The 25,763-nt window shown below is 29.2% G+C and overlaps 1 protein-coding gene across 1 annotated transcript in view; it reads left to right on the top strand.

The window, feature by feature from the left end:
- Positions 1–25,763, top strand: part of LOC113522134 (zwei Ig domain protein zig-8) — a 159,078-nt gene that overhangs the window by 120,062 nt on the left and 13,253 nt on the right. The window contains exons 3-6 of the mRNA XM_026907810.3: positions 5,598–5,731; positions 16,455–16,532; positions 17,322–17,454; positions 24,528–24,647. Coding sequence (XP_026763611.3) covers positions 5,598–5,731; positions 16,455–16,532; positions 17,322–17,454; positions 24,528–24,647 — 465 coding nt within the window. The remainder of the gene's footprint in view (positions 1–5,597; positions 5,732–16,454; positions 16,533–17,321; positions 17,455–24,527; positions 24,648–25,763) is intronic.

The raw sequence follows: 25,763 nt of genomic DNA, 5'->3' as shown, positions 1-25,763 counted from the left end.
GTCACAGTGTAGTCACTTCATCGTCATGGCGTGGAGACATAGTATCATATTCACACACGAATATATTATATTAATATTGCTTCGCATTAAATAAAATTGTTTCCCTTATGAGCAACAATATATTTTATATTCACATATGCCACATATATTAGTATATTATTAAAATGTAAATAACCTTACCCTTTAGGTCGCGACCTCACTCATATAACTTTTTATCTCAATTATTAGGCCCAAAACTATATTACGTTAATTAAATTGCAAAGAAAACCGCAATTGCGTACAGCATCCACTTTCATTGTCATACACCTGGCTCGGCGGTGCTCGGCAAAATTCGACTTTATGGCACGGCCTAATAAGCGTAAATATTGTATGATGTTGGTAACTCTTTTAAAAACATCCAGTAGTATCGTAAAAAGGGGGTAAATGAGATGTGAACCGCGCGATTTAAGTCTGGCAATTTGGCTAAATGACGGTGGTTTCGTTGTAAAAGGGTACAACGCAGATGATAGAAGCGGTTTTGGAGGCGGTATTATCGTGTTTGTGGTAATTAAAGGACAAATTGCTTTTTTGTTTTGTTTTCTCTCGGCAAATGATATCATAATTGGAGCTAATAATGGACGGTTTGACCTTTCTGTTTATTACTGTACTTAATGTACTTTATAATTTAGAATGTAGAATTTTGTTCTAAAAATATTTTACAATTATATCTAAGTGTTAACAAAAAAAAAAGAAAAGTTACTAGAGAACGGTTTTGTACTAAAGTATGTATTATTTGTGTTTTAGTTGTTTTAAAGTTTTGTTCAAGTGTTCTTCAAGAATTAAATCATCAGCATTTTCCTGCCTTGATCTCGATTATTTCAGGTTAACGAAATAAGTTATACTTTTCCACTCATTTCTATTTGCATTCACACCGTTTTGAAATTATCTTTTACACAGTTAAAATATAAATTAGTTACACACGATAAACAGATAATTAGATAGTATTTACTAGTGAGTACTATTGAATTAGCCATACATTGTATAAGTTGAGAGTCATAAAATCTCATGAATATTGTGTATCTATCAAATCTTATGACTTTACCTATTACATCTAAAGAATATTTGTATCTTAACACTTTCCAAAATGTCTTCACATCCTTGAATAATATTTGACTTATTTTATTTTGAACTTAATCGCTAAAGAAAATATAAACTAATCGGTACTCGGTTAGAAACCTACCCATGCCGTGACATAATTTATTGCTTTTTAGTTCCTTCTCTATCCTTATAGCCATTCACATTCATATTTAATATTTTATTTCAAACATTGTCTTCATTCTCGAGGATGACAATGAAATACATAAAAAGTAAACTAGTTTTAAAAATTTGAGCGTCTTAGTTATATACAAAGACCAATGACGTAGCTTTCTTATTTTTGTGAGACTAAAGTGAAAATCATATATTAAACTAGACATTATTATGAAATTTCTAGAATTAAACGTCGTCTGACTGATTGACTATAACAGCTGGAATAAAATATGTTGTAATATTCATTAATTACGTTAGCTTTAATATTTTTTCTATGTAACGAATCGGTGATGTAGCGGTTCATAGTCCCTGACCTTAAAATTTAGGTGTTTGATCCTCGTATAAATATGTACATATATATATATATATATATATATATATATATATATATATATATATATATATATATATATATTTACAAATAAAAAGTGTCAAATCTCCATACTATTAGTTCTGGTGTCTGGAACTAGATGGCGCTGGATAAGATACGAGTTACCAGTAGTATTTTTTTTAATTTGAAAGCAATTGCACACAGCAAAGAGAACAATTTAAAATTTTAGAGCAAGAGTGAAGCTTAAACTGAGCCATAAACGGTACTGGTATACATTTTGTATTATTAGTGTTCTATGTTCACCTTTAGTGAACAATGTTGCCTCGAAAATTATTGCTACCAGTATTAAAACGAAGTGTAAGATAGAATTTTAAAATGCATCTCAGTGTGTGACGATATATCATTTTACGTTGCTTACTTTGTTTGGACCAAGCATATATTTCTTTTTATAAGCTATTTAGCATGCTTTCTTTATAATTCCGAGGTAAGAGTTGTATTCTATTTTTCTTGTTGGTATCTTTTTTAATAACTTCAAAAGGCAAACAAGATAATGGGTCACCTGATGGAAACTAATGATCGTTAACTATTTACAATTATATTACAACATTTCACACAATCCATTCACATTTTCTTCGAGCGTCCATCTATTTTTATACTAAACACTTTCCTTAAAATATGGCTTTCATTTCTGTGCTTGATATGACCATACCAAGACATTCTATTATTTTGCAACTTCTTCATAACTTGGTGCTTTTTTTAGACTTCCTTGTACATACTAATTACTCGTTGACTATCTACAATATATGGACAATATCATGGATATTACAGAATACACTGTTATGTATATCTATTTACTATTGTACACTCATAACAATCCTTATATGTCAGAATAGAACAGAAATAAACTTTATTTAAATAGACTTGTTTACTAGCTTTTTTAAATCCTCAATGTTTTATAATTCCACTATATTTTTGGAAATGGTAATGCGTAAAAGTTTTCATTGATATTTTAATTTATATTATGATATGTTTCGATTTCTTCATACTTAGTAGTTTTATTATCATATACATATACATATACATCTAAATACAGCCATATAAACTTAAGTAAATAGCGATAGAAATACAAGTGGAATAGATGATTGTCAATGCAAACGACTTTTGTACAAAATTTTACTATGAGCACAGAAGGTTAATGACCTTCAAACTTCAGTGATAATATTGTAATATAGAATCTAAGAATTGGTTTTAGCATAATAGTGTAAACAAGAATGTAACCTCATAGTAAGTACGTCTTATTTAGTCCTTTGTTCTTCTGCCCTTTGATCCTTCTGTCTTCTTGTCATATTTTAATTCAACAAATATAATTATTACATACAATAAATTTAATAAACAAACTCATTTTTATATATTATAATATAACTTTGAAAGTTTACTAAAGATTACCGTATCAAAAATTTCTAGATTTATGTATAAAAGATTAGATTATAAGGCATACCCAGAAAATTTCACTTAGAATTTAGGTTATCCTCCCCTTCATTCCACACGACTTGGAAATACATATATTTTTATATAAAGACTAGCTTTTTGTCGCCGCTTTTCCTGTACGTTCGTTTAGTCTTATAACACTTTTACTCACAGGTCAACTCACTGTCAGATTTTTTTATATACTGTTTTTTTACTGGCTACTTTATACATTTAGATTTATACACTGAAGAATAATGAAATTTTATAGTTACATATTATTGGTAATTTGACATCTGTTTTCAATAATCCCTTTTACTACTGATGCCTACTCAAGATTTCCTATACTCTGTGTAAGGTTGACTGGAAGAGATCTATTTTAGAGATAAGTTCGCCTTTGCTCATATTATTTTCAAATTTTTATTATTATTGTATTTCTGAGAGTCATAAATATAAATATACGAATTAAAAGAGTTTAAAATAGAGATATTGCCATATCCAAAAACTTCTACTGTTATAATTATAAAATTTAAGGGTACGAGCCTCAAAATTAAGGGTACCACGTAAGTACATTACAGTACAGATGTTACAACCCGGATAATTTCTTAATCAACACACCTTTGTTCACACTAATTGTGTCATTTGAAATTCTATTTGGCTTCAAACAAAACTGATGGAATAAAGGCGAAAATGTTTTGCAACAGATTTTGTTTATTGCCCTTATCTTTTTAATTATGCTTTGTTTATATTTTTGCAAAAGAAAAAAGTTCACATTTTAAATAAAATGACAAAGGCGTTCAAGAAATGTGATTATTTGCGAATACAAACATTTGTCTTTCAAAAATACGTTGAAATGAAAAATTTTAATTAAATTTGAAGCGATTTCGAAAATGAGAAATTTCTCAATTTGACTGTGTATATTTGTATGTTATGCATTGGCGTATTTAATAATATTTTATAGGGGAGTTGGCTGTTCATGATATTGAAGAGAGATAAAAGATTTTTTAATCATTAATAAAAATATAGATTTTTAATAAAATAGAATTGTATTTTCAATCGACGTTAAAAAGAAGAAGGTTCCCAATTCGGTTGTATTATTTTTCAATTGATGTTTTTTTTATAATTAAGTTGTGATTTATAAAAGAAAACGACATCAATATAACAAATCCAGTTATTATTTTTTAAAAATTAAACTAGTGAAACAATTTTGATAAAGTTTATACAGGACCAAACTGTTCTTATATCCTTTAATTTTTTTTTATTTTTATTTATTTGACAAAAAACACAAAGTTACAAACACAAGACACAATGGGGCCCACACTAGGCTAACCTGTATCGTAGGCACTCAACAAATATTAATAAATCACAATGTGTTATAATTTTCCAAATCGGTTTACATCTGACGCAGTTAGGAGGTGATAAAAATATTAAAAAAAAAAAACAATACAAACGAATTAGTCCTCTCGTAGACAATACTTCTGACTAACACACTGTTGCGTCATTATACCGTGGTGTCTGTCCTTGTGATCACCGGACGACTTTGAAATATCAAAGAACATATTATTACCTTTCGTTTAGACGGAGTAGACTATAGTCCATGTGACCACGCAAACAAGCTTTACAGTGGAGTTACGCGGTCAGTGGTAACCCAGTATGAGTTAGTAATATCTTTAGTGAGTTTATGATATATAAACGAATTAAGAACTTCCTTCTTTATGAAGTCGGTTAAAAAATAGCGTATAGCCTTCTTCATCCAGTGAGTTCGTATATACCAAATTTCATAGTGATTGGTGAAGCTGTTCAGGCACTATGAGATAACAAACAAACATACTTAATATTTATACTATTTTTATTAGTCATTGATTATTCTAAATCGATTTTTATAATTTTGCAATCAATAGTGTCTGCTCTAATTATTAATTTTGTCTATTCTTTCTTTGAGGAGTAAAAAAAATATCAGCTGTAAAATAAAACCCACCTTAAGATATATAATTAGGAACCTCTTACTTATAAAATTCGCTTAATAATGACACAATAATATTCATTCATTTTTTCATTTTCATTTAAGAGTTTCCTCTTGTCGGTCCAACTAATTCATGCATCTTCCTCCAGCCAGCTCTATCCCAGGCCATATCCTTTATCTCCCTATACGACATGACGCCTAGTGTTTTCTTTATCTGTCCCATGTAGTTAATCCTCGGTCTTCCTCTTCCTCTTTTGCCCTCTATCTTTCCTTCTATTATGCTCTTAAAAAAATCGTCATGTCGTATAAGGTGGCCCAGCATTTTGCCTCTTCTATTCTTTATTATTTTAATCAATGTTCTCTTCTCGTTTACTTATAAGTAAGTAAGTAAGTAAGTTTATGTATAAGTAAACGAGAATATTCATTAAAATCTGTGAAAAAAGATTTGGCATTTGAAGGAATGAACATAAATTACTACGGTGCCCCCAATATCATAATACTGTACTTATCATAAAATCGTAGTGACAATAGCTCTTTCTCTCTCTGTTACAGGTACAGCCCACTACGGGGAAGACAGTGTCGGCTCATTTCCATACTTCGAGTACAATGTTCCACGCAATGTGACCACGGTCGTTGGGCAGACCGCCTTCCTGCATTGTAGGGTTGAACAACTTGGGGACAAGGCGGTAAGTATCATGTATACATATAATAGCTTTTACCCTTAACTTCATCAGTGTCATCAGGATATATTGATGGAATAAATAGTATATTAGATAAGTCTTCTTCATACTATATAGAGATGAGAGATATATATCAAAACTGTCAAACACAACAAGTTTGTAAAAATAATTAAAGATTATACAGCACGAAACAAAAGCCGACTTCAACTGTGTCAAATCTCGTTATTTTGGTCTAAAAACTAAATTACTAACCCGATTTTGATAAAATTTGTACGGGACTAATCTATAAGTATATATTTTTAAATAATAAAATAAATTTCAAAATCGGTTTAGAGCTGATGGAGTTATGAGGTAACAAACATGAAAAAATACAAACAAATTAAAAACCTTTCTCTTTTTGCAGTTAATAATAACACAGAACTGTTTTCTATCTAGCATGTGAACATAACGTATGTTAGAAAGAGACAGTAGCTGTTCTTTACTGTAGAACAGTCATCTATGTCGAAATAATGTTTCGTTATAACATTTATGTAATTTTAAAGTAGTCTGTTATTTTGGAATAGGCCAATAGATCAGTTTTTATATTGGACCAAGAATAGAAGCAACAGATTCCTCATTTTACCAGTTTCAAACCATCTCTAACACTATATTATGTAGTATGTGTATACTAAACAAGACGATTAATTTAAACATTAAAATGCTAAGAAGTAACAAACGAATTCACATTTATAGTTTTATTTTTTATGTACACAAACATTGTGCTAAAAGCATTTAATTTTAAACGTAATTAAGAAAGCTTATTTCTAATACAAAAAAAAATCAGCAAACCGTTTCATGTAATATAAACTATTATTTAAAAATTTAAATTAAAAATTGTAGTAAAAAATAGCTGTATTCTGCGGCTTCGTCCTTATGAATCAGTACATAATGTATCTTATATGCTAAGTTAGGATATAACCTATCCGATTACGAAATTTTATTCAAATGCCTTTAATAGTTTTTACATGAATGAGTAACAAACATCCATCTATCCATCACTACAAAATAACAAAAAATAACAAAATGGTGTGATAAAAAATTTACATATACCTTTTTAATATGATTTTTACACCTGTTATCCTCCTAGAGACATTTATCTTTTAAAATGAAGCAAAATATTTAATTTTTTTAAATTCCGAAAATGCTGAAACACCTACATTACTCTTTAATTTAATAAAGCTAGATGCCGAGAAATAGAAATAAGTACAAAATAGACTTCACGTCGTTTTTTCTAGAAATTTATTACTTAAAATCTTAGCTATTTTAAGAATTGTCCGTAATACTGTGATATTTCTGAAGAATTAGGTCTCTTATTCGAGTATAATGTGTCACGTAACATTTCAAAGTAACCTTTTTTTAGATATTGCGTTAAATATTAATATATCTTGGGTTTGGTATATAAAAATAAACTTAGATGCTTTATCAGCTTATTTAATATATACAACTTAATAAATCTGTATTATGTAGTTTGATAAAATATGAAAAAATATATATGATAAACTATTTATTTATACTTCATTGTACACAGATTGCATTCTTATAATTTATTTTAAATAAAGATGTATAACAGGCAAACTTAACTCTATAAAACTTCTCTTCCAGCTAACTTTGAGTGGAAAGGAGCACTAATTACCAACCAGCAGTGTTTTATTTTAACAAAATTTTAATATTATATTTTTTTTCAATTTCTATTTCTTCTATATATTTTCCAATAAAGCAATTATTACGCTTAACAAAAACAAATAATAACAAATCTCTTATTATAAATTAGAGCTATCAATGAGTTACAAACGAATATAAATAACAATTGAAGAGAAGAAATTAATCCTTACTAATATTATAAATGTGAAAGTGAGTTTATTTGTTTGTTTGTAATTAGCGCCTTAAGGGCTTAATCAATCACATCGACTATCGAATTTAGTATACAGGTAATGGAATGGAAAAGAACATAAGCTACTTCTTTTTCCAGTCACGCAGATAAATTCGTTGGTAAAAGTTAGTCTATTCAAAATACCGGAATTCTGATATTGTTTTTGTACTTAATTTATATAATTGTAATTGATAGCATCATATTTTTAAAAACATTTATTTAAAAAAAAAATTAAATCATTTTAATTTAATCCATTGGTTGTGAATTTCACGAGATTCAGTGAAATCATAACCCTAGGGGTTTCTACAAGCCCGCGACAGCTGGAGTTATCGATCAGTCTATTTTCGAACGAGTAATCTCAGATCTGAATAAATTGGCTGTGTGTTCAATATTAGCTAACTCGTATATATACTTGTAATATTTACATAATTACTATAGAAAAAAAAATGTTTTTCGGATTAATTGCAGCTCGTTTGCTATTTCAAGTTGCATAAAAGATAAAAAAAATATGAATAATTATATACCTACAAGATGAAATTCAAAATGTTATCGGTACATAAAACTAAGAATCTACCCATATTATAGAATATGTTAAACATATTGGAATGTATTGGACAGAAATTTCGCGAATTAAAAAATTTACAAACGACATAAAAAATTGAATCTCCTATACAAACTGTTTTTGACATGTCATACTCACTATAATGTCTAGACTGGTGGCGGCGTGGTGAGCCGGGTCGATGGACTCTCTATAATATGGTTGAACACAAAGATGGCTGACCCACCCGTTATAAGTATAACGGGTGGGTTATAAGTGAACGGGTGCTTCAAGTAGGGACTGGTCTGTTCAAGAATACGGTGATTAATTGTAGTTCTTTATCGAAATGAAGTTCGTGACTTTGTCCACTCTCAATTTTTGTTAACAACTTTTATTGGAATTAAGCAACAACCGAGATTCTTGCTCGTTCTTCTCAGTTGAAAATGCAATTAGAATTAGGCGTTACATTTATAACTTAATTTGTTGCTGTAGCCCTCATACATACATGCAAGATATATCTCCTTTGGAAAATACACTTTATGTCCTGAGGAGACAAAAACATCGCTATAAATAACATCTTAAAATTGCTATATATTGCTGATAGGAATTAGCAGCGAACGTTAAAAAAAAGGCGAGCACAAAAATTACAGAAAAGTAGTACATTACAGGTTTTTCTGCCTGAAAAAGTTCGTCTTTCAATTATAATAATAATAATAGATTTATAAAAAAAAATACTATTCATAAATGCTAAAGTACTTGCACCCAATTATGGGTGCAAGTACTTTAGCCATATCTGCACATTTTTATTATATATATATATATTTTATTATATATATATATATATATATATATATATATATATATATATATATATATATATACATATATATACACGCGCGAGCAACCAAATCGACTCAACCCTTGACGGCGCACATATGCATTAATTTTACTAAAACGACATATATATATATATATATATGAAAGTAAGATAAATGTTGTACAGATGAGAGCTTTGAGAAGTATGTGTGGTATTACTTTAAAAGATAGAGTAAGAAACAGTGTGATTAGAGAGAAGTGTGGACTGAAAGACGATGTAGTGACAAAAATCGAAAAAGGAATGTTGCGTTGGTTTGGTCATTTGGAGAGGATGGATGAAAGAAGAATTACGAAAGAGATTTATCGAGCAAGAATGAATGAAGATGTCGGTAGGGGCCGCCCTAGACGGACGTATGTCGACCAAATAGGCGACGTGCTGAAGAAGGGCCAAATTAAAAGTATCCGTAACCGGCGAGCGTGTATGACAAGATTGATGAATGTGGAAGAAGAGGTTTGTTTGAATCGAAGCATTTGGCGTTCCATTGTTTCTGCCTACCATAATGGGAGACAGGCGTGATAGATATGTATGTATGTATGTATATATATGAGCCCAATAACGAATATCTATAGTTTATCTAAAAATAATATTGGATAATAGACTTTTAATATATTCGAAAACAGATATCCGACTAATATGGACGATATTGAAATAAGTTATGACCTTTTTTTCCGCTATCAATGTCCTGGAAGACCCAATATACAGATATAAGATCGGTGTTATATGTATTACCCATGTCTAATTATTGAAGACATAGATAACTTTAAATTATTACCTAAACGTATTAGGATGTAAACTGTATCGTTAGAATTCTTAGATTATACCGAGTGATACTGGTTATATTTGTTATAAACAGCAAGCAAGATAATCATGTCTTTTAAACATAAAAAACAAAAACATAAAAAAAATACTTATTTCTCATGAAATTTATATTCTACTTTATATAATTTATTTTTCATTCTCTAATTCTTTTTTACTGTTCAAGCAAGGTTTTAAATTACAAAAATGAAATTACAGCCGGAAGCAATGAAATAAATTTTACTTTGAATTTACCTTATATAACTTTAATCTTACCGTACCTTATATACGATTGTGCCAAAAACTATTTTAATATTTTTAATTTATATTTACAAAAATTAATTTTATTATATTTTTTTAAATAATAAAATTAATTTATCTCATATTTTTTATAGTAACAGATTTTTTTCTTTTATGTATAACTTAAAATAGCAAACAAGCTGACGGCCCACCTGATGGAAAGTGGTAACCATGGACATAACAGAGTATACTCTTTCGCCCATGATACCCCCATGCGTTGCCATTTCTGAGTACTCAGGTGTTATTCCTCTGTACCCCATAAATTCACTGCCATATCATACCCTTTAAACCGAAACACAGCTATGCAAACACGACTGCTTCACGGTTGAAGCACGAATGGGACAGAGGTACTCAAGCAAACGACTTTTGTACAAAGTCTTCCTCTGGTATTCAATCACAGTAACTGAATCCATAATATATCTATCTCTCAAGAAACATCTTGTTTGTTGAGGCTCCTTACCCCTTTGGGTTTGCTGGAAGGGAACTCTTTTAGAGCTAAGTTCTTTGCTAACGTGTGTCATATTTCTATGTATTATTAGTATGTACAGTAAAGTATAAACAAATAAATTTCTTCTTGATACTTTTATATTATTATACTTCCAGACAAATGTTCATAAAAAAGCAAAATGCCCGTTATTATTTATTAGTAGTGAAATATTAGATACGACGTCTCAAAAACACTTGACCTACTAAGATGAAATTTAGTAACTAGGTTTGAAAGCGGATAGGGTTATTGAAATTTCCCATGAGAATAGAAGATAAAGGATTTCGTGGAAAACAATTAATAATAAATGTATCAATTTATGAACGTATAGGTGGAGAAAGAAGTTTTAAACATTGAGTTATATATATGTATATATTTCACCTAAACCTTCATCACATCAGCCAATAACCGTCCATTTCTGAATATAAGCCTTCCCCATAAGGGAAGTTTTGCTAGTAGTTGCTACGCTTGGCGGGTTGGCAACCACAGTTAAGTTCTTAGTGATACTTTAAGAGGGACGCTGCTGCTCATCTCTCTACGAATAAGTTCCCTTAGTCGCCTCCTACGACAGCCACAGGAAAGGAAGGGGTGGCCTATTCTATGCAAAGACCATACGGCAATTTCGTTTAAATATTGCATTGTAAATAATGGATTAACAATTAATCCTTTAGACACATTACCTTTACGAGTACAAGTCGAATGTTGGTATCAGATGTAAGAAATGCTGTTCCTTCAAGATCTGGCAAATAAACTTTTGCATCGTTCATTTTCTAAGCACCTACATACTATACTTGCACTAGTTTAAGTTTGCAAGAAAACATCCAAAGTTCTGATTTAAAGATGATATATGTAACACATACAGATACGGAGGTAAACTTAGATGAAACTTTCCTTGCTTTTCAAAAGTTCTAGTTCAAATAGCATTAACTAATGGTTTCCTACAAAACAAACATTTGTCAAGAAGTAAATAAAGCCTTTAATTTCACAATGGACGGAATACCTCATTGATATTAAGTCATTGTTCGCCCGAAAATAGTTCAAGAACTTCTTCTTAGTGTTGTAACGGAAATAAACTTTATCTTTAATGAATTAATTTTGTTTGTTTTGTTACCACTATTCACTATTTACTACTTATAGTATTTGGACAATAATGCTGCTAATTCTATACATAAAGTCCTCTAATGACAAAAGTTTCTTGATCGAATTTGTGGACACTTTAGAGGTGACTTATTGAAAGATAAGTTATAAAGCCTTCAATATACAGCCTGAGTAAATGAAATTCTAAACGGTCTATGCAATAATTTATAAAAGTGAAAGCTTTGGACTTAGATTTTAACTCGATATCTTGTGACTTGAAATTAAATCCCATTATTTTCTGCTATAAATATGAAATCTTTTTTAATAGGAAACTCCATAGTATAAAAACTTCTTTCAAGTTTCACTGCTTGGTATGGGTTCTCCCCATAAAAAGAATATAACCCATTACTACCATACTGGCCAAGTACTTTATAAAGTTTTATCTCTTGATTTGTTGTAGTGTGTTTCTTATCTTAATTGTTTCTTATTATACTATGGAAAAGAAAAAGAATGGTTACATGTTTATTCTTAATTCGCTGCTCCGTAGAGGTCTTAATAGGTACTTTGGTTAAAAACCTGTGGACTATAATAATAATCTGTTACAATTACTACCTTTATAAAGACAACAATGCTTCATGTGTAATGTAGACCATCTTAATCTTATTACACAGACTTTAAATTTTATCAATATTTTTTAATTTTTGAATAAGTAACAGGATTTTTTTTTTATTTATGCCTTAAAAATGTTATACACATTTGAAATTTGTATATATGTTAATATGTAATATATAACGGAAATTGTCAAAAAAGACAAATACAATAAGTTCATAAAATTTGTATACACACAGTAACAGTAGGGAAAAGGATTGATGATAATGGGCTCTAACAGTCTCATTGCTAGTGATATATCCTATCAGGGCGACCTCTATGTGATTCCCCTTGGAAACCATCGTAGTTAATTATTGTGGAATTTGTCACGATGGGCTAATTGACCTGCTTTCATTCCACCTAATATCTCTCACTAGTGTTCTACCAGTCCATAGCAGTACACAGCCATTAAAAAAACACACACTAACAAGATTAGTTGGATTTGGAAGACATCTCTGTACATAATAAGTTCGCCTGTGTATCTTATCTATGTATATATGTTTATTTTATGTATCGAATTTCTCTTTTAAACACAAAATCAAACCAAATTTTTTATATGAAAAAGATCCTAGCAGATTTGTCCAATTTAAAACGATGAGACTTGATACAACATTAAAGAGAATAATTCTCATCACTTGCGTCTCCGCTGTGGGCAATTTGAGATTATTGAACGGAGAGATCCATTACTCTGGTTTCAAAGTCATTGAGTACCGCTCGTATTACATTTTATCGGATTAGATGTTTGAGAATTTTATATATTGTATGCTGGGTACTTATGTTGGCAAAGAAGTTAACGTACTTGTACCATAATTGCAGGACTCTTAAAAAAAAACATAATGTTTTCAGAATTCAAATATGTGAGTTTCTTTATGGCACTATAAATGCTTGAATCGTCGTGTTTTTAATTTACGGAACACATTATACATACTTATTTCATATTCCGCCTTTCAAATCGAAACAAACCCACGCGCACAGTTTCTTATTAGGAACACGAGTTTGATAAAAACACCCACGCAAACAACTTTTGTACAAAGTCTTGCTTTGGCACTTACCTATTACTTTTAACACTTAATAGGAATTTATATAGATAAATATATTATAGAGACTAAGGGAACTTAAAGGTTCTCTTAAAACACCAATAAAAACCTAACTGAGGTTGTCAATTGGCTTGCCAAGTGTGGCAACTATTGGCGAAACCCCCCTTTATAGGCTATGCTTAGCAGTGGACAGTTAACGACTAATACAAAAAAATACAATAAATTTAAATTATAACTGGATAATGTTTGTACATAGTAAATATTAAAAAAATATATATGTAAGAGATTTGTTTAGAAGTTTCCTCTCTCTGTTTGTATATACAGTGTATGTACCGACATTATGCAAAAATTACTGGACCAAATTGAATGAAGTTTTCGCTATTGTATTTCTAAAGATCTAACTTAAAATATATATAACATCAATAAGTGATCTATTTTATTTATTTTACAACTTCTAAAAACTACGCGTGTGTTAGATATATTTTTTTATTTATATTTGTTTTCTAAACTTAAGAAATAAGGGAAATTAAGTCTTATAGATATTGTACTGTGATATATTATGTACTTCGATAGCGAAATGCATTTCAGAATGGCCGTGTTAAATATTTATTTTAAATTATATTATCTTTCTTAAACATCTTATGTCAAAATGTGTTTGATAATAAAAATCAAAGTAACTACTTTAAATATAATAAAGTATTAAAATTGTTATTATACCGAATTTGGTAATAAATTATTCTTGTAATGTATATAGAACACTAATTTATATTTTAATTGATTTTATAATTATTTATTATCATGATACTTAAATAAAAAAAAGTAATGAAATTGTAAGAACACGTGGTCTCACTGACTTGTCGACACGAATTCGGCCGTGTGGATATAAAATTGTCAATTGTCATTTGGGTGGGGAGACATTTCTTGTCCAACCGTTGAATAGAGCGGAGCTCCCTAACATATCATGAGTGAACAAGTATAGTAAACCACATGGTCATTATATAAAACATATCACAATTATTGTTGATAGAAGTCCTAAAGGAGCTATAATTAAATAAGTGTCAATGGATTAACAGAAGTTGGGTATTTATGTTATATATTATTTGCATATATATTATATGCAAAGTAAAAGAAGTAAATATATGATTTAATAGTATATCTAAATTAAATGAACTGTAAATACTTGTGCTTCATTTCTATTTATCACTAAGAGGCTTACAACCTTTATATTGCTAAAGAATATATATCATATACGCGTAAAGTTATAATTACATAGTTAAATTATTATATAAACATATTACCCTACAGTAACATATTATATATATATTAAATATTTTAAATAATAAATACAGTTCTTTAATTTTTTTGATACGTGCGAAGTAGCGAGAATAATGCCAGTATTTTATATACAGAGTGGAAGGGACAGGTTAGCCAAAACGAAAACAGCTGATTCAGATGAATGGACTGAATCGGATGGTAGATTATTTTCTTTCCGAAAATGCATCACAGCCATATAATTGACAATGCTTAATTTTAATACTACGCAATGTATTTCGAATATTACAACGTATTGTTATTGGACGCTTGTGACGTTGACTTTAGACAGCTGATTCCGCGCATCGCAGTAGAATTTTAATATGAATATTACACTCCTGTTTTTTGATAATACTTCATTATAATATATTATTATTTCTTTATGATATAATATTATAGATTACACTTTTTGAAATAAATAAAAAAATAAAAAATAAAACAGGAAATGGATTTGAAATTTTCCGGAAAGAATTTCCATTGGTTTTTAGTTCAGAATAATGGTCTAAATTCTTTAAAATCACTGTTTCAGTTTTTGTTAACTTGTCTCTTACACCCTGTATGTATATATCATCACTATTATTATGGAGTGAAAATACAATATTTTGATAATCCACTTAATTTCCAAGTTGTTGTAAGAACTAAATAGGTAAACAAAGTATAATTTCGGTATTTACGCAAACTTGATTTAGGTTATTTCAATATCGTACTACTTGACTAACAAATCGTATTATTATGATAATATCCTGCTGTTATTTGTAATCTACTTATTTCGATAATGGGTTGGTTTGTAGATGAAGTATATTTACTTGACTCCCCAATAGGTACATATTTCGTTTCAATCAAGATACTTCATAGGCATGTTTTATGGAAAAAAAATAAACTTTCAGCAACGAGGAAAGTTTGGTCAAATATTAATTATCAATTATTCTTTCTATTTAGAATCCATAGAATCGTAGTATATTTTAGATACTTTACCATGTCTAAAGCTGGTGTTTTTCTTGTATCTGAGTGGTTTTTCGTACGATATTATATAACTAAAGACTGTGTATTGACTGATGATAGATTGATAAAATTGTATAGATAATCAAGTTATTCAGGGTCAGAAGAATAAAAGAATTAAAACATTGTATTTTACTAATTTAACACGTAGTACGTATGTTTTATTAGATATCACTTTGTCTCGTACCAGACAGAGATATACGAAAGAGACTTTGTACAAAATTCATGTCTATGGGTAACTCTGTCCCACTTGCGATTTTACCGTGAAGATTATGCTTTTATTGCTGTTGTTCAATTTGTAGAGTGGGATATATGTAGTAGTGTTATAACAAAGTATAGTGAAGTAACAGGCATAACATTGGAGTCCCCTAGAATAGAGTATGGGTATTGAAAAAAAAAATTCGGTTAAAATATCTTCATATAAAAAAGTGAGTGAGTGAGATAGATCTGTGCTAACGTCGATTTTCAAAACTATTGACAGAACAAATTAATATTCATTTGTTCGGTTTCTTTATTGTTCTCATTACATGATCGTACTGTAAAGACATAGTACATTTTCGTCCTTATTATATCCGTGTGAAGTCGTGTTTGGGTTTATAATAATTCTAAGGATCAGATAGGATACATCCACGAATATAATCATTTCCAAGAAGATAATTGTATTGATATTATTTCTAACATTTAGTCAAGTAATCGTTACCTTCATAGAAGGCACTACTTTTATTACAAAGCAATATTTTTTATATTGTTTCAGGTATCGTGGATAAGGAAAAGAGATTTACATATACTGACAGCGGGAATATTAACTTACACATCAGATCAAAGATTTCAGGTATGAATATCTTTTTCGTGAACCTTTTTAGTCCATCTTTGTATTTATCTATCAAATTTTTTTTTATCACTGAGATGGCAAACAAGTATACGGGTTATCTGATGGCCACCATAACATATGAACACCTGCATTACTAGGAACAATACGCGCACTGCTGACTCTGAAGAAACCTCTTTACCCCTTTTTAAAGAATCCCATGCTGCTGTTTTGATTAAAGACATAACACTTTATAATAATTTTAATTATAGGAATAATAATGTTGACTTTTACTACATACATTAATTACTATTTATCCGGCCCGGCTTCGTACGAGGAGATTCTCGAAATTTCGAAAAAAAATATACACTTACTCTTTCTATACGTAAATGATGTTTTAAATCGGTTAAGTTTTATTTGAGTTGTTTAGAGAACAAACAAACAATTAAGTCATTCTTTTTTATAACATTAGTATAGATTCAGAGTAGACTATTATAATGTACCTACCTATATATATATAGATAGATGTATTAAATGTGAGTTTATCGAATAATAGTTAACAAATATATACAATACATTCGCTATAGTAGTTGCTAATTCTGTTAAAGCCTCGTAGTTTTTTTTTTTAATAAATAACTCTTACAATGAACCGTATAAAGATTATTCTCTTAAACAATACAACCAATAGGTTATATATATATGCTAAGTCTGTTGTATTCCAATAATATCACAGAAGTTTTCTTTTTTAGTACAAACCTCTTAACAATGAATTGTACAAAAAATAATGTTCTTAACAAAATATATCTTCCACAGGTTATCAGACCAGACAAATCTGAAAATTGGACATTACAAATAAAGTTTCCGCAAGAGAGAGACGCGGGCATCTACGAGTGTCAAGTGAACACAGAGCCGAAAATGTCACTGGCATTTCAGCTAAATGTCGTTGGTGAGTTTTTTTTTTTTATTATAATCATTATCGTAATCATCATTATCATCATCGTCATTAAAGGAACTAATCTTTAACCGTCCACTGCTAAACATATGCCTCCCCCTTGAGAGGTTTTACCAGTAGTTGCCACGCTTAGTAGGTGAATTGGCAACCGCAGTGAGGCTTTAGAGATGTTTTAAGAGGGACGCTGCTGCCCATCCCTCGTCCTCCTTTAGACGGCTGTTAACACACCCACGGGAAATAAAGAGGTGGCCTATTCTATGCCGGGACCACACGCCCAATAAGAATATATTAAACTACTATTACCTTATATCATGGTAACTGGGAAGTCATTATATATATAATATATATAATATATATATATATATATATATATATATATATATATAATGTATGTATGTATGTACCAGTACGAATACAGTAAATTAAGCAATTACTGCTGATTGCATTGCAATATCTAGTTGTAAATAATCATTTCCGTATTCGAAATTCAAATATTTTAAGACTAATTTATCTGCCGTTGATTGAGATATAACCTACTTAGATAGAAGATAGAACCTACCTATCCTTAATTTATATCCTATTCTGTAGTGCTTTTAAAATAGTTCGTCCTTTCCATTCAACACACTGTACCTATTTCATTACATTAAATGCAATTATTATGTTGCTAGTGCCACACTGTAGTCATAGTCGGTAATTTGTTTAAAATTTTAGAAACATTTCACCTTTTAGTAATTTAATACAATCAAAAGTACTCAAAAGTTCCGCCGTCAAAGAAATAACTTTGTACTGAAACTTTTCGAAATTGGAGCATAACAACGTTAAAACTGTACCTTTTTCACTAATACTATAGTAATCAGGGATGGAGTGTTAGTTACGAATTTAAGTTATGCTTTTTCGTGACTATTTAATGAGAGTTTCTGTGTTTGTTCTGTGAGGCATTTATTTTATATGTTTAACCTATTTTGAAAAGGGCATACTTTTAAATTCGACTGTGTTTTTATGTTTACTCATATATGCTTTGTAAAGTATCATCAAATTTTAATCGTTTCTTTTTCAATCTTAATAATTTATTTTTATGTTATTTCTGTGCTTATTAATTTTGTAAAAATTAGACATTTTATGTAATGACTACTTTTTATATAAACTCAGTAAGCAACTGAGTAATAGACATTTGATTCAGTATATATAATCACATAGAATGATTCCTACTGAATTATATTACTGTTACTTAGTTACTTACTGAGTTTATATATATCTATACGCAAACTCAGTTTATCGACGCAAATAAACTTCAATAAAATTTGATCATTAGATTTTGCATTAACGAACTCTGACATTCGTAAATTTATATTTTTATACGGTATGTCGATAACTATTTACGTTACAATAAAAAAATTCAATACACAAGACGGTTATTAATAACAGATAGTGTTATTTTCTGTGATAATAGTATCTTTAATGTCTAACAAAGTAACAAATTACCTATTCAAATAAAATTTTTAACGAATAAAAGATAAATTGAACATTAGTCCATTATTATGTTCATTTAATCTTGTTAATATCGAAAATAACCAGACATCAAATAAGTGATTCAGTATCAAATAAAATTTGGTATTTGATATTTTAACAACGAACGGATATTAAATAAATAATGTGTTTAATTAATATATAAATAAACTGAACACCACAATAACACATCATTTCTACCAAGTCACGTACTTTGGATTACTATTTTACCAATTATAATTATTTACTTGCTTTTGCGCGCATCGTAGACCTTGATTTCATAAGTAGGAAACTTAGGAAGTAAATCACATAGAACCACTTCTAGTTAGCGTATCTTGATACGGCACTTCATATTTATCTTGATAAAACGTATATCAAATTTCGATTAAGACCTTCAAAAATACAAATGTGAAAAGTTCATCCAATTTGGTACAATATTTTTACGTAATATCGGAACAAACATACATATATACAAACAGACAGTCTGGTTAAGTTAAAAAAATATTATTTTAACTTTTTTTTTTGTTAAAAAAATCCTCCAAAGACTATTATGACTTTTTTGTGATTATATTACGCAATTATGTCACTAATACTGAATCGATTTTAATAAGTATTTTTGCAATAAACGATGTTTCCTACTACATTGTTCTATTTTAATTTTGTAATATTTGAACCCACCATTTTTCTTTGTAAAAATCTGCTAGTTGCAAAATAAAATCTATATGTAAACACACAGTACTTATTATACGAGTATCTTCGAAATAAGTTGGTATAAAGTAGGTGTGAAAAAATTTCTCGTTTACAACTAAAGTCTTTTTTTTTTAATCAGAGCAATATATACTAGCAAATAATATAATTTAACATAATAATTTTGCATTAAGCACTCAAAACAGCAACAGTGTATTCAACACAACAAATCCCTATTTTGTCGACGTGAAAACATTAAATAAACAAGGACAAAAATAAAACATTGCACTTCTTACAGTCGAGTGTAATTAATTCATAAATCCACTCCGTCATCCTTGAGTAACAAGGAGTCTCCTTTCCTAAAGAATTAATTAATATTCCAAAAGCAAATCTACACAACGGCAATAACTTGACACTGTCGCCCTTTATCAAAATTTCAATAAAGCTGAACTTAGAAACAAACCTTCATTAATGTCAAACTTTGCCGTGTCTAAGTTTAGAACTACAATGCAACACTAAGCTTAGCAACACTTGACATTGCAATTTTGCATGCTACTCTTGTTAGTACTTACATTGTACCTAATGACTTGGCAGGGCTGTATACAGTCATATCTATGTAATATTTTGTTGTTTTTGAAACCAACGTTTGGAAATTAACACGGAAAAGATTTGTTAATAGGGAAAACCAATTATACTTCTCCAGCTAGATTTTTTATTTTTAATAAAATACAGCACAACATTGGCTGAATGTATTTTTCTATACGAGATTTTTTTTATAATCGTTAATTATTTTTGTGTTTGTCCATTACTAAATATAAAATGAAAACTTACATTTACATAATATTAATTTTGATAAAGTTTATATAAATAAATAAAACTGTAGTCGCATTCTTAATAGTTTATTTGAGAGAGAGAATGAGTAGGTAATAAATAGATAAACTTACATTTGATTAAACAAACATGTAAATTTATAATTATTAGATATATAATAAAATTAAAATATTAATTTTATTATATAATAGTTTAAATAAAATAATTATTTAATTATATCATAAATTATATAAGTTAAATAAATGTGTAATTATAATCATGCAAATATATTCCGTATAAATTATATTCCGTAGTAAGTAAGGGAAATCTATTAGATTATAGAGTTTTTGGATTTCCCATAACAATTTTCAAATAGATGTAAAAGTATTTACAACAATGACATATCCAGATTATATTAGCAATAGAACTATCCACCCTTGTATCCTGACATGTTTAGAAATCTATACTAATATTTATAAAGAGGTAAATTTTGTGAGCTTACATTTTCGGGGTAATCTCTGGTACTACTGATCTGATTTTGGAGAATTCTTACATTATTAGAAAGGTATATTATCTTTGAGTGCTCTAAAATATTTTTTATTTTGATAAATAAATAATTTCAATAATTAATCACAAATAATATAATTGAAGTCTGAAAAATTCTATACTATGTCGTGCGCTTCAAAATTCAAAAAGTGGTTTCAAATAAAGGAATAAAATCAGTAGAAAAGCATCAGTAGCATTCATTACTTTTAACTTTACAAATAAGTCTGCGACACTATATCTAAGTTTAATATCTGAGCCAAAAAGACGGTTTTTATATTAAAAGTAAAATATTATTTACAAGCATTTTAAAATATAAGAGAATATTAGTGCAGTATTTTTACATACGCCAAAATACCAGCTTTACTAAAGTATGTTGAACAGTTTGAAAAGTTACACAAACAAATGTTGCACCGGTGCGAAGCCAGGGCGGGTCGCTAGTCATTAAATTATTGCCGAAGTCATGTGTACCGTTGCAGGTAACTACTTGGTCAAATATGAATAATATAATGACGCAGAACGTAACTGCAGAACTAACAAACGTTCTTTACCTTTCAAACTGTGCACTAAGCTACATTTGCTTAGTAAGAGCTATGTAAATGCGTCGAACATGAAAGAGGTTTCCAATATGTACTGGTAATATTTAAAAACAGTATGTTCAGTTTGAGTATTATAGTTAAAATAGAAATAATTTGAAAGCAGCTTTGAATATTTAAAATATTTAGTTTTTATTTTTTTAGGAGCATTAATTTTATCGTCTATAACTATTGAAACAATGAAGGCAAATTTTCGAGACACAATTATTTATTCCAAATATAAATCGACTTCAATTTAAAAAAAAACTTGCCAATTTATTATATCAAATTCAAGTCATCCTTATTCAAATAGACTTGTTCACAAACTTTTGATTTGTCGCTTTTCAACATTTGTCAGGCATATTTTTTATTAGGTTAAAAATTAATTTTTAAAGTTGGCGCAAACGATATACAATTACGAAATTCCATTAAATGTCACACAATTACAAAATTTTATTAAAATTTATTTTTCCTATTTCGGAGATTGGCATGAACAAACATTGCTTTTGCGGAATTGTACATGCAGATATTTTGGTCAATTCTTTTCAATTATATAAAAAACTGTTTAAAAAAAACCTCTAATTCTTCTTATGTAAACATACAAAGTTTTTACAATATAATCATTCCTTAGACTTACTAATATTATAAATAAGAATGCGAGTTAATCTGTTTATTTGTCCCCTCTTGGTACCTTATGTCTTCAATTAAGTATGAAATTTGGAATACATGGAATATATGCTGTACACGCGAATGAAGTCATCGGTATAATTAGTTAATACAAAGCTAAAATTATTAATCTTATTACTACCTTGAAATAATACCTGCCGAATAAGACATTAAATTTATTCCGAAAGCTTGGTGGAAGTAACAACAATTTCCATTTTATTAAACATAAAATCTAGCAGATGTTGGAATACTAATTGAGTATTTTTGTACAAACCAAAGCAATAACTTTTTATTATTCAAGATAGTATAAACCCGTCAATTATAAATTAGCAACAAGTTCCGTTATGTTTATTCTTTTTTATTCTTTATTATATTCTTATCGCGTTTCGATTCATTTAAATAAATTTGTGTTTAATTATCATTGTTGTTTTATGTCATAATGATAATTATTACTACAGCCAATAATTACCTTTAAAATTATCATATTGCAACATTTGTAACAAATAAAAAAACAATGACAATTCTGCCAAAATTATTATCTTACTATTCTCATTTTAAAATGAGTAAAACACACCGATAGACAATTGATTTATTTAGATCTTAATTATTTAAATTTAGAACACGGCGTGATCTAGGTATCTATTTAAATAGATTTTACTCCACAGAAAAAAAGCATAATTCTAATTATTACAAAATTAATATATGAAAAACATCTTAGTAAATCTTATCCATTATTGTACTCATTCATATTTAATATAATTCAAAAAATTATAATAAAATAAATAAGATGAATTTTATTACTGAAATTTATTTTAATTATATTTATTTTTTTATGAAATGAAAGATTAATTTAATTGAATTTCTGTAAAATTAATCTACAAAATTAGTTGAAAATTGGTGCAAAATAGAGCATAACAAAAATTTCTGACAAAACGAAAACCTCTTTTTAGGAATCGCCAAAGATAGCAAATACTAACTATACAGTGGTATTACACAGAGATACGTATATTGGTTTTTAGTAACATAATGCATTTGTAGGTATTATATTATTTAAAAAATGGTTAATCTATAAACTATGCTACTCAGAATATAAAAACTCAGTTCTTTTCTTTATTAATTCTTTAAAAAATCTATTTTCTAAAAAATTCTAAGACGTAGAAATTCTTTATACCGATTCGAAACGGAAGACGACGAGAAAGGCGCCCAGATTTAATCTCGATTCTAATTTTTTCCACGAGCATTTTTTACGGTCGTCTCCCGGTCATTTGGTGCTGAAACGTGCTATATCAGAGCTAGTCGCTATTCAATAGCTACTTTGTCCCTAATATCTTAACAAGCACAATCTACAAAATTACATTGCTGAAAATGTGAGGTTTTTAGGTAAATGAAGGACTTTGAAGTGGTGTCTGCCCTTAAGGGTCTTTGATGATACCGATCAAAATCTCTTATTTAAGATATTACAATTTTTTTAAGTAATGAAAGTCAAAATGATGGAGGTGATAATTTGACCTTTTTTTACGATTACGTTACGCAATAACATTAAACTCTATCGATTCACAACTCTTGTTGTGAATCTTAATGTTAAGATGATATTTCTCTTAGTAAAACCAATCAACTGCTTGTTGTAAAACTTAATCTACTTGTAGACACAATTTCGTATTCAAATTTCAAATATTTTCAAAAATATCTACGAAATACAGCGTTGGCAGATTAGGTATTTATTACGCAATCTTGGGTAAAAAATTCACGAAATTTTGGAGATATTTGGGTAATTTTTTTGGACTTGTTGTTGTTATGGTATTTGTAAAGTGGATATAGGTATGTCAATACAATAAAATATTCAATCAATGAAGGTAGCAAAAGTGAAAATGGGATAAATTAAGGAGAGGGTAAGGTAAAAAGAGTTTTTTTTTTTTGTTTTATGTTGCATGATTAAATAAAACGGAAATAGGGTTAAAAAATAAAGCAAAGCGTATAAATTTGGAAAAAAAAAAATATTATCATCATCATAATTTTAGCCATTATTTGTCCACTGCTGAACATAGGCCTCCCACATAGAACACCATAAAAAATACTTACATTTCTTATACATAAATAGCAGCGTCCCTGCTGCCTGTCCGTCCACCATAAGCTCCCTAAGTCGCCTCTTAGAACACCCACGGTATAAGAAGGGACAGCTCATTCGAACTCGGCACCACACGGTAAAAAATACTACTTTAGTTTAGTTATGCAAAATGGTAGTTTATATTAATGAAATAATCTGTTTTTTTTTGTCAACAGAGGCTAAAGCTCACATCCTGGGTCCCGTAGACCTATACGTGAAGACTGGAAGTACGCTGTCACTTACGTGTATCCTGAGTCAAGGTCCACACGATTTGGGCACCATATTTTGGTATAAGGGTCAGTATGCAATAGTAATTCTAAATCTATACTATAATATTCGGTGCTTCCATCGAATTTTATAGTAAATGTAGATTGTATATTGCACTAGTAAATGGGGGCATTAGTCCCCATTACTAGCATTATATCAAGTCGATTCCTATCTTGAATTCTTTATAAATTTGTTACTCTCATGAAAATATTCTAACTAAAGTAGGAGTGAATAGGTCCACTGTATCTGCGTGAAATGACTAGTATTTGTTTAAAATTTTCATACAAACATACATACATATCTGCCACGCCCGTTTCCCATTAGAGTGGGCAGATTTATAACAATATTTCCAATATGTGTTAAACATTAGGGTCTTTTAGTAATTTGTCCCGTTTTAAAGTAAGGCCATACAGTGACTCTGGTCTACTAAACCACTACAACTTCTGACCAGTATTCCATCCACAACTATATTCTTCCCTTTTCCCCATAAATTCTCCATTCCTATTCTGTCAACTTTGTTTACTCGTTCTGAAAGTCTCTTTCCTTTTTCCTCAATACTTTTTTCTATAACGTAGGTGGCAGGTACTACCAACAAAGGCATTCACAAAGAGGGTTCATGTCAGGCAGGTTGCTGGTCGTAAAATTAAATTTACTTATTATTTATTTATTATTTTTGGGAGGACTTTATAGCTATAATAACTTAATAATTAATAATAACATTATGACAAACGATAATTTAATTAAAAGCTACTACATATAGTTAACGAAACTTGAAATTGCTTACAGTCTAGATAATTAATAAGTGTGCAAACATAGGCTAAACGTTGTTAAAATCACAGAATGAATAATTTACGACGATTTTTCTTATATAACTGCTTCTAATGTTAAATATATCCATTTTATTATTTCTACTACATAGATGACTGAAAATAGTGAAAGCTCGTGTTATGAAGCAATTACTTCTGTATTGGATACAAGTTAGTGGAATATTAAAAAATCAAAACATTAGGTAATTTGTATAAAAATATACTTAACCTCGAAATTTATATAATTGGGATAAAGATAGGTGTATGAGCGAAAAACTAAAAGTCCAGGGGTCAGCAGAGAGGGCGGTTAACGATGACTTTCCTAGACCGGTATACGAG

The sequence above is a fragment of the Galleria mellonella genome, unplaced genomic scaffold (genome assembly GCF_026898425.1).
Source record: "Galleria mellonella isolate WM207_F2 unplaced genomic scaffold, CSIRO_AGI_GalMel_v1 utg264, whole genome shotgun sequence".
Classification (NCBI taxonomy): Eukaryota; Metazoa; Arthropoda; class Insecta; order Lepidoptera; family Pyralidae; genus Galleria; species Galleria mellonella.
The sequence above is the reverse complement of the archived record's forward strand: the minus strand, read 5'-3'. Positions and strand labels throughout refer to the sequence as shown.